The sequence below is a fragment of the Lepidochelys kempii genome, chromosome 2 (assembly GCF_965140285.1).
Source record: "Lepidochelys kempii isolate rLepKem1 chromosome 2, rLepKem1.hap1, whole genome shotgun sequence".
Classification (NCBI taxonomy): domain Eukaryota; kingdom Metazoa; phylum Chordata; order Testudines; family Cheloniidae; genus Lepidochelys; species Lepidochelys kempii.
In genome coordinates, this window is record NC_136381.1 from 72,378,118 (window position 1) to 72,391,855 (window position 13,738).

At 39.4% G+C, this 13,738-nt stretch overlaps 1 protein-coding gene across 14 annotated transcripts in view; it reads right to left on the reverse strand.

The window, feature by feature from the left end:
* Positions 1 to 13,738, reverse strand: part of SNTG1 (syntrophin gamma 1) — a 525,702-nt gene that overhangs the window by 104,708 nt on the left and 407,256 nt on the right. For all 14 annotated transcript variants that reach the window (XM_073331218.2, XM_073331225.2, XM_073331233.2 and 11 more), the window contains one exon: positions 3,066 to 3,104. In XM_073331218.2, the coding sequence (XP_073187319.1) occupies positions 3,066 to 3,104 (39 nt within the window). The remainder of the gene's footprint in view (positions 1 to 3,065; positions 3,105 to 13,738) is intronic.

Genomic DNA, 13,738 nt, shown 5'->3' on the forward strand with positions numbered 1-13,738 from the left:
TGGTTAGGGTTCCGAGAAAATAAAAATATATCATTCGGTTCTAAGATTGTGCTTATTTTACAGTGGTATTTTCTTTACAGCCATCACCACACTACTTTTATATTCTCCTTCCTCAGCCTCCCCTAACTTTATTCTCCCCATTTCGCAGAACCTTCCTAACACCCAGCCCCTTAAGGACACATCCTATTCCTCTGACCCTTTTCCATCATAGAATCATAGAAGTGTAGGACTGGAAGGGACCTCAGTAGGACCTCAGCAGGCAGGAATAAATAATAACTAGACCATTCCTGAGAGGTGTTTGTCTAATATGTTTTCAAAACCTCCAGTGATGGAGATTCCACAACGCCTGTCACCATTTTGTTCCAGTGCTTAACTACCCTGACAGTTAAGTTTTTTTAACCTGAGCAGAATACAGAGAATGAAAAAGAGAGAGACAGACAGGTTGAAGGACCTGCTGAAAACATAATGTCTGACCGTAGAAGGTGAGGTTTTGGGGTCAGAGGGGCAAGCTGAAAAGAGTGTTTCTGGTGCTGCGATAAAAGCAAGTTTTTTGCTGTTTGATTCCGTCTGTGGACTTTGCACATTCTTTGTAAATAAACAGAACAGCATCAAAGAATTGCACCAATTTCTCTGCCTAACTGGAACAACCTAAGAGACCCCAAATTTTTGGCTAGCTGTTTAGCTCAAAAAGGGCTAATGCTATTTTAGCTATAGCTTTTATAAAATGATAGTCTAATATAAATATATTTAATCACTTTCAGTGACAATGACCTGTTCAATCCCCTCTCCCCCTTCTAGTTTTTACAAAGTAAAGTTGTGGCATCAACTCAGTCTCTTTAGATGAGATTCAGAGTCTATATTTAAAAAAAGTGCACATTTTGGTCCATATTTTTGCACTATGAAAAAACAAACACCTAATACATTTGCAAATTTCACTGCCAAGGGAAAATTCTGTATGAAGCTTCTATACACCCAGATCAACATAGATGAAAAAGCCAACTAATGTATGCACATCTGAAGCATTAATAATGTCTAAAATTAATAAAGTCAGTTATTTTAGTAGCTGAAATTTTAGCAAAGGAGGATATTGATGAGAAAGTAAATGCCTCCGTATGGAAAAACCAGCAATATCTTTTTGAATCTCATTCAAACAATCTTTATATATTCAGCCAAATATTTTTGAATTTTGCAACTGATTTTGATAGCCAAATACTCATACAAGCCATTCCTTATTTGTAATAGTAAAATAGAATATTCTCCATAACTTGTTTGTCAGCCGGTTTATTTGCAATAGAAGTCAGATAAAGATGTTTAAATTAGAATAGCTGATCAATATGGGCTCAGGGCAAGCATGTGTAATTTTACTCACCTGAGTAGACCTATTTGCTTCATTGGGACTTCATGTGTGTAAAGCTGTTCACATGTATTAAAGTAAGCCGTTTAGAGCCCTATCCTAGTTTCTGTTATTGTTTACTATATAGCACCTTACGTGTTCATGGGTTTTTAATTGGACATAAAAAATGAGGAAGCTATTTCCCTGAAAGTGTTTGCATACTAAACAAATAAAAATATACAAAGTTTGAGCTAATCACTATAGCTAAAATATGATATTGTTAAGAAAATCCCCCAAACTAATTTCCCAGTCAGAACAATTTCAGAGTTCAAGGTTTCTTATTACATGGGCACATTAATAATGTACTTTCATAAAACAAACCAGTTAGTTCCTGTATCCCCATAGTTAGTCAACTTCAGATAGACAATAACTCATTTTACTAAAATAAATGTGGCAATGACAAAGGTACACAAGACTGTAATTTAATTAGCAGATAAATAATGTGAGGTTAATGGAACAACAAAATGGCTTGATCCTTCTCTGAAGTTCATGCTGGTGCCAGCTATATATTAGAAGACAGAAATTAGCCCTAAATCTGTGTGTTACTGGAATCTTTTCCTCACCAAACAGATATACACTATTCAATTAAGACCACACAATATTTATCTTCAGTTCAAATCAAGCCAGGAAGGACATCTGATTTTGAAATCACTGATCTCCCAAATTCCTGCATCCTCATAGATCAGTAAATTATTTTCTTTCTATATATGAAATTCTCTAATCTGTCTACCTCCTTTCAAATTGATATTTTGGCTGTCTTCCCTGAAATTCTCTATAGTAAGTCCTGAGGGAAGAATGAATTAATTGCAGACTCCTTTATAGATAGCATGCCCAACAAGCTACTCAAGTCAAGAAAGTTATTTTTAAGCCAATGAAACTCTAATGAAGAGGAACCAAATGCCATTCTAATCACTGGTGCCAGGAGGTCCAGAATAGCAGAAAGCATTGCATACGTATGTACTAGCTTGCTGAACCATTATATTTATTATTTATATTTGTATTATTTTTGTTGATTGGTAATTAAAGTTGAGTGATGAATTCAGAAAAAAAAATCCCGATCATTAAAACCTTAACTTGCTAGTTATCTTTTGTTTACTAAGCAATTTTGTCTTTCCTTATTTTCAGATCAGTCAGCAGCAGCCTTTATGCTACTGAATACTAAGTGATTTTACAGTAGCTGTTCTTGAAGAAGCTCAAGGTGAATTGACATCTTCAGTGCAAACAGATTTCTTATAGATACTTATGGTGCAAATGCATTCTCTACTTCTGTGGATGATTAACAATCTTTTAGGAAGAGTGAGAGGGAGGGAAAATTCTTTTAAAAATCCAGGTCAGCTTTAAAAATTAAAGTGTCACCAAAGAGGAGAATTTTTCAGAATGTCTTCATTCTCAAGACACAATATATTAGTATATAGAATATAATAATCCCACTCCTCTTTTCATTATAAAAGTAGAAACAAACGTAGATGCATTTTGGAAACAATGGACAAAATCCTTCTTTTCTTGAACACCTCAACATCCCTTCATTTCAATGATCTAGTGTAAAGGAAGCCGATTAAGAGCTAGCATCCCTATCTTCTCTGAAAAAAAACAAAACAAAACAGAGCAACAAAACAATTCCAACACAGATGCTATGCAAATTATTAATTTTCCAAATGTTTCTCTTTCTTACCTGCTGGTTTACGGGAAAATTCCTGTTGATTTTTTTTATCTATAAAAATGAATAAATAATTGATTAATAAATATACTAAATAAATGCAACAATAAAAGGCATTGTGGATGACATGTGAAACACTTGTGAGATATTGTCCTCCAGATTACACTGGTGTAAATCAGGAGCAACTCCACTGAAGTTAATGGAGTGATACCAGTGTCTAACTGTTGTGAATGAAAGGAGAATTCCTTAACTCAGTATATTGGATTGAGTGAAACAATTGTCCAAGCTTATAGAAATTACAATACATGCAACTTTCTTTCTGAACTTTACAGAATCAATGGAAAACAATCTCTATTTTTAGAAATTCACAAACCTTAATTTTAAGTGTAACCTTTGTGTAATATTTATATTTGGGTAAAAATAACTTTTGGGAAGCATCAAAATGTCTAACAACATGAGAACAGCTCTCAGTCCTTGAAGTCATTCAAGCTACATTGATCTAATAAATAGCAAATACCTACCCCTCCTAAAAACGCACGTTAAAAAGTAGAGATAAGCGCACACTAAGCCCATGGAATCATGGGGAATTTAGATGTCATGGCTAGCTGCTACTTCTATTTTAGTAGCACCAAAAGCCCAAAGCACAACACTTCCAACTATGGGAGAATCTGAATGTGCAAGAGACTTAGCTGTTCCTGTAAAGAAGAGTAAATCCATCCATTCGTGTGTGTGTATACTTTCAGAACAAGCTTAAAGGGAGCAAATCTTGCAACTCTACCATCTGCATTCTTAGATGAAACTTTAGAATTGATTTTAGAGTTTATTTTTCTCTCTCCTAAACCATCTTACTGCCAATTGCCTCTGTGTCTTAGAGGAAATGAGAAAAATGCAATTCAAACATTAAAGGATAAACCATATTGTCAACTAGACATCAACGGCAAAGCCAGCCAGGTCCCCAAACCAGAACATAACATTTACACTACTCCAATGTAATGCATGACATTTTATGGGAACATAAGATGAATCACTAGAGAACGTGTTTCCGCCAAAGTTTATAATCTCATCTAAATAAACATCCACACATAAAGCTGAAAGAAGCACTTCAGTGGGTAAACTTAAAAAAGAAAAAAGTACTTTACCACAGTATCAACCCCCTCACCAGTTTATCAAGCAGATATTAAACACTCTGCAAGTCTTGAACAGGCAGTTCCCACAGCTTTGTTATCAAAGCATATTTAACACTGTCAAAAATTTGCCAGCAGCTGCTCAGTTTATTTTTGGTTCACCCTGACTCCAAAATGTCATGAGTCTCAAAGCAAAGGCTCCCCACAAAAGTTTTGGTATCCTCTGTCTTCTGGGTTCATCCTTATTCAGGGAAAGAGAGTTGGAAGAGGAATATTCCAGCTGTTCCAAAATATTCAATACAATTATTGGACACTTATCTATCTTAAAGCACTTTTAACAAGAGCGGGTATATTAAACATAAGCTACATCTACACTTACTGCAGTGAGTAGAGTACAGACCCTAGATCCCCAGTTAGCATGGATATAAATAGCAGTGTAGATGGTCAGACATGGCTTAGGTGAGTAGAAGAGAGTGCCCTACACACCTGAACCCACAGGGTGCATACCCTACACGGCTCCTACATGCCCTAGCAGTGCCTCCCACATCTACACTGCTGTTTTTAGCAGTGTGGTGTCCTGCTGCATCCCTGATGTCAGAGACTTTACATACCACAGTGAAAGGTTCCAGCAGTGGGGAAAGGTTGTGGGGAAGGGGGGACGCAGTGGAGGAAAGTTCTAGCAGGGGGAGGCAGTGATGAAAGGTGCAAGCAACAACCAGAGCTTTTCCCCCCTGCCTTCCCCCTACTAGAGCTTTTCACTGTGGCATGTAGCTACACATATAGTGTCTGTACTCTACATGCCACTGTCTGTGTAGGCATAGCCATATAACAGATGATGTACAAAGATTTTGATCCCTATGGGTTTTGTTCCTAAATTCAACTTCTATAGAGTAACCCCTGTCATAAATATAAAGGGAAGGGTAAACACATTTAAATCCCTCCTGGCCAGAGGAAAAACCCTTTCACCTGTAAAGGGTTAAGAAGCTAAGATAACTTAGCTGGCACCTGACCAAAATGACCAATGGGGAGACAAGATACTTTCAAAGCTGGAGTGGGGGAAAAACAAAGGGTTCTCTCTGTCTGTGTGATGCTTTTGCTGGGACCAGAGCAGGAATGCAAAACTCCTATAAAGAATTAGTAAGCAATCTAGTTAGATGTGCATTAGATTCTGCTTTGTTTAAATGGCTGATAAAATAAGTTGTGCTGAACGGAATGTATATTCCTGTTTTTGTAACTTAAGGTTTTGCCTAGAGGGATTCTCTATGTTTTGAATCTGATTACCCTGTAAGGTATTTACCATCCTGATTTTACAGAGGTGATTATTTTACTTTTTTTCTTCAATTAAAATTCTTCTTTTAAGAACCTGATTGCTTTTTCATTGTTCTTAAGATCCAAGGGTTTGGGTCTGTGTTCACCTATGCAAATTGGTGAGGATTTTTATCAAGCCTTCCCCAGGAAAGGGGGTGTAGTGGTTGGGGGGATATTTTGGGGGAAGACGTTTCCAAGTGGGCACTTCCCCTGTTCTTTGTGTAACACTTTGGTGGTGGCAGCTTTTAACCTAAGCTGGTAAGAATAAGCTTAGGGGGTCTTTCATGCAGGTCCCCACATCTGTACCCTAGAGTTCAGAGTGGGAAGGGAAACTTGACACCCACAATAACAGTGTTCGTCATTACCTGTAGGTACCATTAAAGTCTTGCCATAATTAGGGCCCTACCAAATTCACGGCCATGAAAAACAAGTCACGGACTGTGAAATCTGGTCTCCCTCTGCGAAATCTGATATTTTGTGTGCTTTTACCCTAGACTGTACAGATTTGACAGGGGAGACCAGCGTTTTTCAAATTGGGGGTTCTGACCCAAAAGGAAGTTGCAAGGTTGTTTTAGGGAGGCCATGGTATTTTATGGGGCCACCCTCACTTCTGTGTTGCCTTCAGAGCTGGAGAACGGCAGCTGTTGGCTGCCAGCAGCAGCACGGAAGGAAGGGTGACAATAACATCCCATGCCATCCTTCTGCGTGGCTGTTGGCAGTGGCTCTGCCTCTAGAGCTGGGCTCCCAGCCACCAACTGCCACTCTCCAGCTGTCCACCTCTGAAGGTAACGCCACCACCACCAGCAGCGCAGAAGTAAGGATAGCAGTACTGCAACTCCCCATCCAATAATGTGGTGACCCCCACAACTCCTTTTTGGCTGCAGGCCTGTAAAATTTCTGTGTAAATGTTTGGGCTCAGACTGGAGCCCGAGTTGTGGGACCCTGAGAAGTGGGCGGGTCCCAGAGCCCAGGCTCCAGCCCAAGCCCAAATATCTACACAGCAATGTTAGTCCCAAAGCCCAAGCCCCATAAGCCCAAATCAGCTAACCTGGGCCTGCCATGCCCATGCTTTTATTCTGGTGTAGACATATCCTTACGTGCTTCAGGCCAGATTTTTTAAAGGATTTAGGCATTGCTCAGCTGAGCTATGCCTAACCCCTAGATCGCCCTCTTCATCAAGAAGTTTTCAGCCCCAAATTTAGCCTCCCTATAGAATATGTGAGGATAGTTAAGCACCTAAGAAAGGGATTTTCAGAACCTGGTGAGCTGAGTTGGGAACCATCTAAGCTAGCCAACTGTTGCTGATTAGGTGCACGTGGCTGACAGGACAGAGAGAGATGCCTCCCTTTGCTCAGGATCCTCAGCCATGAACACCTTCTGGGATTTAGGCCCCTGAGCCAGGTCAGACACTTTAATTAGCCCATGTCATAGCAGCCAAAATTACTTTTCTTTCTCTCTCACACTCATTCTGTTTCCCTTTGCCCCTGGCTGTCTTGTGTGTGTGTGCTGTGCTGCCCCTCCCTATCAGTGGTCTGCATCTGACCTTCCTCATGCAAGAACTCACCACAGGCATGGGAACCAGGGGTGCCTGAGCTGAGTCTTTGAAAACATCAGTGGAGCCAACACAGTGGATTTAGTAATCTATCTGCCTGCTAATGTGCCTAAACTGCTTTAAAAAAATCTGAACCTTAGGCTCTTAAATCCTGGGACTTAGACATTTTTGAAAATGTTTACCATTAGCCTGGAAGAAAATGTAAAAAAGATAAACAACCTACCAAAAACTTTACACTAATTTGATCTTAACTCCTTGATGAACGTAACAAACACGTGAACAAAGCAAACGTGGCCAAGTAATTTATTGATCTGGAGTAATTTGGAGAGATTTTCAGAGGCACAAAGGGAATTTAGGCATCTAACTTCCATTGAAAGTCAACAGGAAGTGGGTACCTAAATCCCCTTTTGTGACTGTCATAAATATAAAGGGAAGGGTAAACCCCTTTGAAATCCCTCCTGGCCAGGGGAAAGCTCCTCTCACCTGTAAAGGGTTAAGAAGCTAAAGGTAACCTCGCTGGCACCTGACCAAAATGACCAATGAGGAGACAAGATACTTTCAAAAGCTGGGAGGAGGGAGAGAAACAAAGGGTCTGCGTCTGTCTGTAGTCGTGTTGGCCGGGGACAGAACAGGAATGGAGTCTTAGAACTTTTAGTAAGTAATCTAGCTAGGTATGTGTTAGATTATGATTTCTTTAAATGGCTGAGAAAAGAATTGTGCTGAATAGAATAACTATTTCTGTCTGTGTATCTTTTTTGTAACTTAAGGTTTTGCCTAGAGGGGTTCTCTATGTTTTTGAATCTAATTACCCTGTAAGATATCTACCATCCTGATTTTACAGGGGGGATTTCTTTATTTCTATTTACTTCTATTTTTTATTAAAAGTCTTCTTGTAAAACACTGAATGCTTTTTCATTGTTTTCAGATCCAAGGGTTTGGGTCTGTGGTCACCTATGCAAATTGGTGAGGCTTTTTACCAAACCTTGTCCAGGAAGTGGGGTGCAAGGTTTTGGGAAGTATTTTGGGGGGAAGGACGCGTCCAAACAGCTCTTCCCCAGTAACCAGTATTAGTTTGGTGGTGGTAGCGGCCAGTCCAAGGATAACGGGGGTAATATTTTGTACCTTGGGGAAGTTTTGACCTAAGCTGGTAAAGATAAGCTTAGGAGGTTTTTCATGCAGGTCCCCACATCTGTACCCTAGAGTTCAGAGTGGGGGAGGAACCGTGACAGTGACTTTGAAAATATTCCAGTTAAATAAGAAACCGCTTACTGCAAATGTGAACTACTTTAATTAAAGTTCCTGCATTGATAAATGCACAGACAAGTTTAACTAGATTTTATTTTGTGTGTGTAACAAATATTTTCCTATTAAAGAAGTTTTGCTGTAATTACCAAGTTCTACATTTTCCAGACACACATTGCCTGAATTATTTTACTCTGGGTAATAACAAATATTTTCTTTCCATTATAATTAATTGTTCTACTTACTCTTCATAATTTGATACTCTCTAATAAATGCATTGTAATATTGCAAATTATGGAGGATGTAAAGAGTGCTTACTTACTTTACAGTAACTTGAGTTTTTCAAGATTTTTTTGTCCACACACATCTTCATGTACATGAGCCCAGATTCCCGTAACCAGCTGTGTCTGTTGGGGCTACATATGAACCCTGAATTCCCCCCATGTCTCCTCTATGATGGTTCAGCATCAGATGTATCCAACAAAACATGTGGAGCTGTCTTTGCCATCAATTAGCCTTCTGTAACCATTGCTTTCAATACATTTCTGGTCTCTCAGACTACTGTTAACACTTTGCAGAAAAGTCATACTTAGCCAGTAAAGATTGGTAATTGGCTATTCAAATGTGCAAACTGGCAGATGAATAAACTTTTCCCCCCAGAAGATTCATCACTGTGGGCTCCTTATACCTGGGTGTAGCTCTAGGGGGCCTGGGAAACTTAGATTTTTCATGAGTGGCTGTTATAATCGAAGACCCAGGTGCTAGATATCTAAAATGACTATTCTAATCCCTTAGACAGAACTTGGTACCTGCAATCAGACCTCTTAGATGTGGCTCAAATAGACAGGGATCTTTGGCTGGGTCTGGCTAGATGACCTTGGGACACCAGGTGTAAAATGTCAAATAATTTAGGAGACCTCTCCTGAATGACCTCCAGGAGATCTCCAAAATGTCTGGTTTCAGAGTAACAGCCGTGTTAGTCTGTATTCGCAAAAAGAAAAGGAGTACTTGTGGCATCTTAGAGACTAACCAATTTATTTGAGCATAAGCTTTCGTGAGCTACAGCTCACTTCATCAGATACATTCAGTGGAAAGTGTAGAAGATCTTTTTATATACACAAAGCATGAAAAAAATCTCCCCCCACCCCACTCTCCTGCTGGTAATAGCTTATCTAAAGTGATCACTCTCCTTACAATGTGTATGATAATCAAGTTGGGCCATTTCCAGCACAAATCCAGGTTTTCTCACCCCCCCCCCACGTTTGCACGTTTGACCATCACAGGGTCTAATAACATCAGCCACACTATCAGAGGCTCGTTCACCTGCACATCTACCAATGTGATATATGCCATCATGTGCCAGCAATGCCCCTCTGCCATGTACATTGGTCAAACTGGACAGTCTCTACGTAAAAGAATAAATGGACACAAATCAGATGTCAAGAATTATAACATTCATAAACCAGTCGGAGAACACTTCAATCTCTCGGTCACGCGATTACAGACATGAAAGTTGCGATATTACAACAAAAAAACTTCAAATCCAGACTCCAGCGAGAAACTGTTGAATTGGAATTCATTTGCAAATTGGATACAATTAACTTAGGCTTGAATAGAGACTGGGAGTGGCTAAGTCATTATGCAAGGTAACCTATTTCCCCTTGTTTTTTCCTACCCCCGCGCCCCCGAAGTTCTTGTTAAACCCTGGATTTGTGCTGGAAATGGCCCAACTTGATTATCATACACATTGTAAGGAGAGTGATCACTTTAGATAAGCTATTACCAGCAGGAGAGTGGGGAGCGGGGAGGTATTTTTTCATGCTTTGTGTGTATAAAAAGATCTTCTACATTTTCCACAGTATGCATCCGATGAAGTGAGCTGTAGCTCACGAAAGCTTATGCTCAAATAAATTGGTTAGTCTCTAAGGTGCCACAAGTACTCCTTTTCTTTTTCCAAAATGTCTGTTATTCTTGTAAAGAGATGCTGGAAGGCCCTGAAATAATCTATCATGGGTGTGTTAGATGTAATCATGGCCTTGTCAGTTGATGATTATATGGCATGAGGAATAGGCTGATCCTCATATTCCTCCATGAGGTCTTCCTCCTCGTTAAGAGGTTCTTTTTCATCAGACTGAAGTAGCTCCTGAAGGGATGATTGGGACTTCCTATCAGGAAGGAGGAAATGACCTTAATGCAGGAGGAAATGACCTTATTCTGAAGTTGTCAGATATGGAGCAGATGACATAGGCTGAGGTTTCATGGAAACTATTAGGGCCAGGCCTGTGCCCCATAAGGGAAGGGCACATGGTGTCACAAAGGTGGGAACCAAGAACTGTGTGATCACTCTGGACCATGGGATCTGTGGAAAGAGGGACTTTATCCATGGGCACTCCCAGAAATCAGTCTGGGTGGGGGGGGGGGGGAGACCTCCTCAAAGAAGGGTGCCTACTACCATGCAGAGTAGAGAATGAAGATGAATAAAACTCTTCCAGTGGAGAAGAGCCCTGAGGTGTAGAAAGAGGAACAGCCATAGATGTTATAGTACCAGAGGCAGGTACTGGTACAATTGAGGTTGAGTAGAGAGATATTTTTATCTTTGGTACCCATGGGGGCTGGGCTGCTGTGGGGTTGCCTCATCCCCATGGTAGCTGAAAGCTGAGTGATGGGGGGAAGGCTGGGAGCTCCAGCCCCAGGGCAGAAAATGTCATGGAGGTTCATGGAAGTCACAGATTCTGTGACCTCCGTGACATAATCATAGCCTTAATCATAATAAACGTGTTTGTACTGTAAGTACCACTGTATGTCAGGATGCCTGACTTTCTATACTTGACATAAACGGAAATACCAGCAGTTACACCCGATAGCATCCACATTATTGAATGTACCATATCAGAAAGCTACCCTGACTGTTTCTGGAAGTGACAAACACGTTATGTTTGATTCACTCAGAAGATGTGCTAAGAGGACAGCCAATGCTATGAGTTGCAAACAAATGAAAAAAAATACTAGATTAACCTTGGAAAGAAGTACAGTTAGTGTCAAGACAATACCTTGGACAGATGAAATGGAATAATTGTAGTTTATATCATAATGCTGGTAGCTTAGTTACTAAAGGTATCAATCATTTTGACTGGAAAGAAGCAGGCAAAGGCAACACAGCAAAACATCACCTCACAGTGTGTGTAATATATTCCTCGAGTATCCAAACTTGTAATTTAAAGTGGTTTTACTACATGCCTAAAAAAACCAGTATACAATGAAAATTTATGTAAATGATTTGTAGATGAGCTACATTCCTTTTAGCTTTTGATGAAGAAAATTATATAGACCCTTGAGTCAAGATGCAGTACACACAGCAACTTCCAATCCAATCAGCTTCACTTCATGCGTGAGGGCCTCTTATTTGAAATAGGATTCTGCTTTACATATGTTCAAATTATGTACACTACACTATCCATGGATACTTTCATTAACCTACACAGGAGCTGCAGCACCATTCTCTAGAGAAACTAGTTTCTGGAGGCAGTAAGAGGCCCCTCATAAATACTTTGTTATTTTTTTATTTGAATTCCAAAAGCTCAATATTGTGTCTAAAAATGTAAGGAAAAATTCCCATCAAAATTTGACCTTATATTCAATGGCATGATATTTTACCTAGTTGGTTGTTATACTCTTCTATTATTGGAATGAAAGTCCATGACCCAAGTTCAGTTTAGAACATCTAACAGTTCTAAACTCTCATAGTAAGAATATGATGCAGCTTGTCTAGAGGTTAGAGCAAAAAGATTTGACACTGGGAGTCTGTAGGTCTGTTCCCCAGTTTGCCACTGATTAACTGTGTAACCTTAATCAAGTCATTTAATCACTCTGTTTCATTTTCCTCATTTGTAAAATGACAATAATAACTTACCCACCTTTGTAATGGATATGAAAGCTCCCAAGGATGAAAAATGCTATGAAAATGCCAAATATTCTTCTTCTTATTTAATGATTATGTTAGGATTAAGAAATGTCACTGATCAAATTTGTTTTAGTCGTCTTTGAAGCTGGGGCCAATATTTTTTTAAAAAATGTAAATATATATGCCACATTTTTACAATTACTTTGTGGTACAGATTACTATTTAATCTGTTATAGTACTTTTGCTTTTAATATAAACGGGTTTAAAGGGTAGCAACAGATATTTACATAGACACATATGAGAGCTGGAGGACTGTGTCTTGAAAATTATCTTCTATATTATGCACTTTCTTCATGAGTTTGTAGCTCCAGACTAAAGATGGGTGGAGGGTCATGCTGCAAAAGTCACTTCTATATTTGAATGTCCCCCACATACAGGGTTGGTCTGATGCAGGATTTTGGGGAGAGAAGTTGGCAATTGAAAACATCTAAGGGATTAGGATTTTATGGGTATCCCTCCTGCATTCTGTTTAGAATAATTGATGCTTTCATGACTGCATGGAATTAAATAAAAAACTAACAGCCGGCTCACATTCTCTTGCTTATACCCACACACCTTTATTTGCTTTCAGGGGCTTGTTTGCTATTACAGAATCCATGGTAAACTGAGTACAAGCTTTGGCCAAATGTCTTTAGTAAACTGAGTAAAATGACCTTACTTCAAATTCTTTTAAAAATGCAGTAGCAGACATTTAAGCATACAGGTTTGGACTATGACATTGACCAGCTTTATATTCAGTGTGTTCAGGTTTGCAAGTTCAGGAGTTTTCATTTTGGTAAATCAATGACATTTGACAATTTGGCATCAATGTTTTATAAGACAAAAGGCAATAGAAGGAAATACATTAAAAAAGAGAAGTATTTTACACAATAATATAAAATATAGGCCAATGAAACTCCACTTCCTGACTGAACTTGATACTCTGTAGGAATTCGGCTGGTGATTTTTAAAATATATGTAACACTTATGCAGAGGTGCCTGGGTGTACAAGAGATTCTGCTGCTAAACTCCAATACATTTGGCAATTGCCATTGGCATAGACAAATGTCTGTATCTGAGGCAACAAGGTTAAAGAGTTTTTCTGTAGGCGTGAGTGGTAACATAAGAAATCCCATCTGGGCTTGCTGCATTTGGCATTTGAGTGAATCACAGCCACCTTTTGCTTCCTTATCCAGCCATGAGAGTGTCATTTCAGAGGAGAATTCTTCCTAAGAAGGAAATCTTTGCACTACCTTAATGAGAAGAGACTGTGATTCCCCTTAGTTGGCTTGTTTTTTAAATAAAGAAAAGTTACTAAACTCTTAGCTTCAGATGCCTTGAATCTAGTTCCCTCCTTAAAGGTTTAGTGTCCTTTCTGGCAGCTGTACCTCTCCTCTCATCTAGCTAGCTTACTGGCTAGCCTCCTAGTGACCATGGCAGAAGGGGCATACACACCCCATGATAAGGTCCCAATTTAGGATGGGTAAAGAGAAGGTATTTCAGAAAAGGAGTTCAGAGTCAG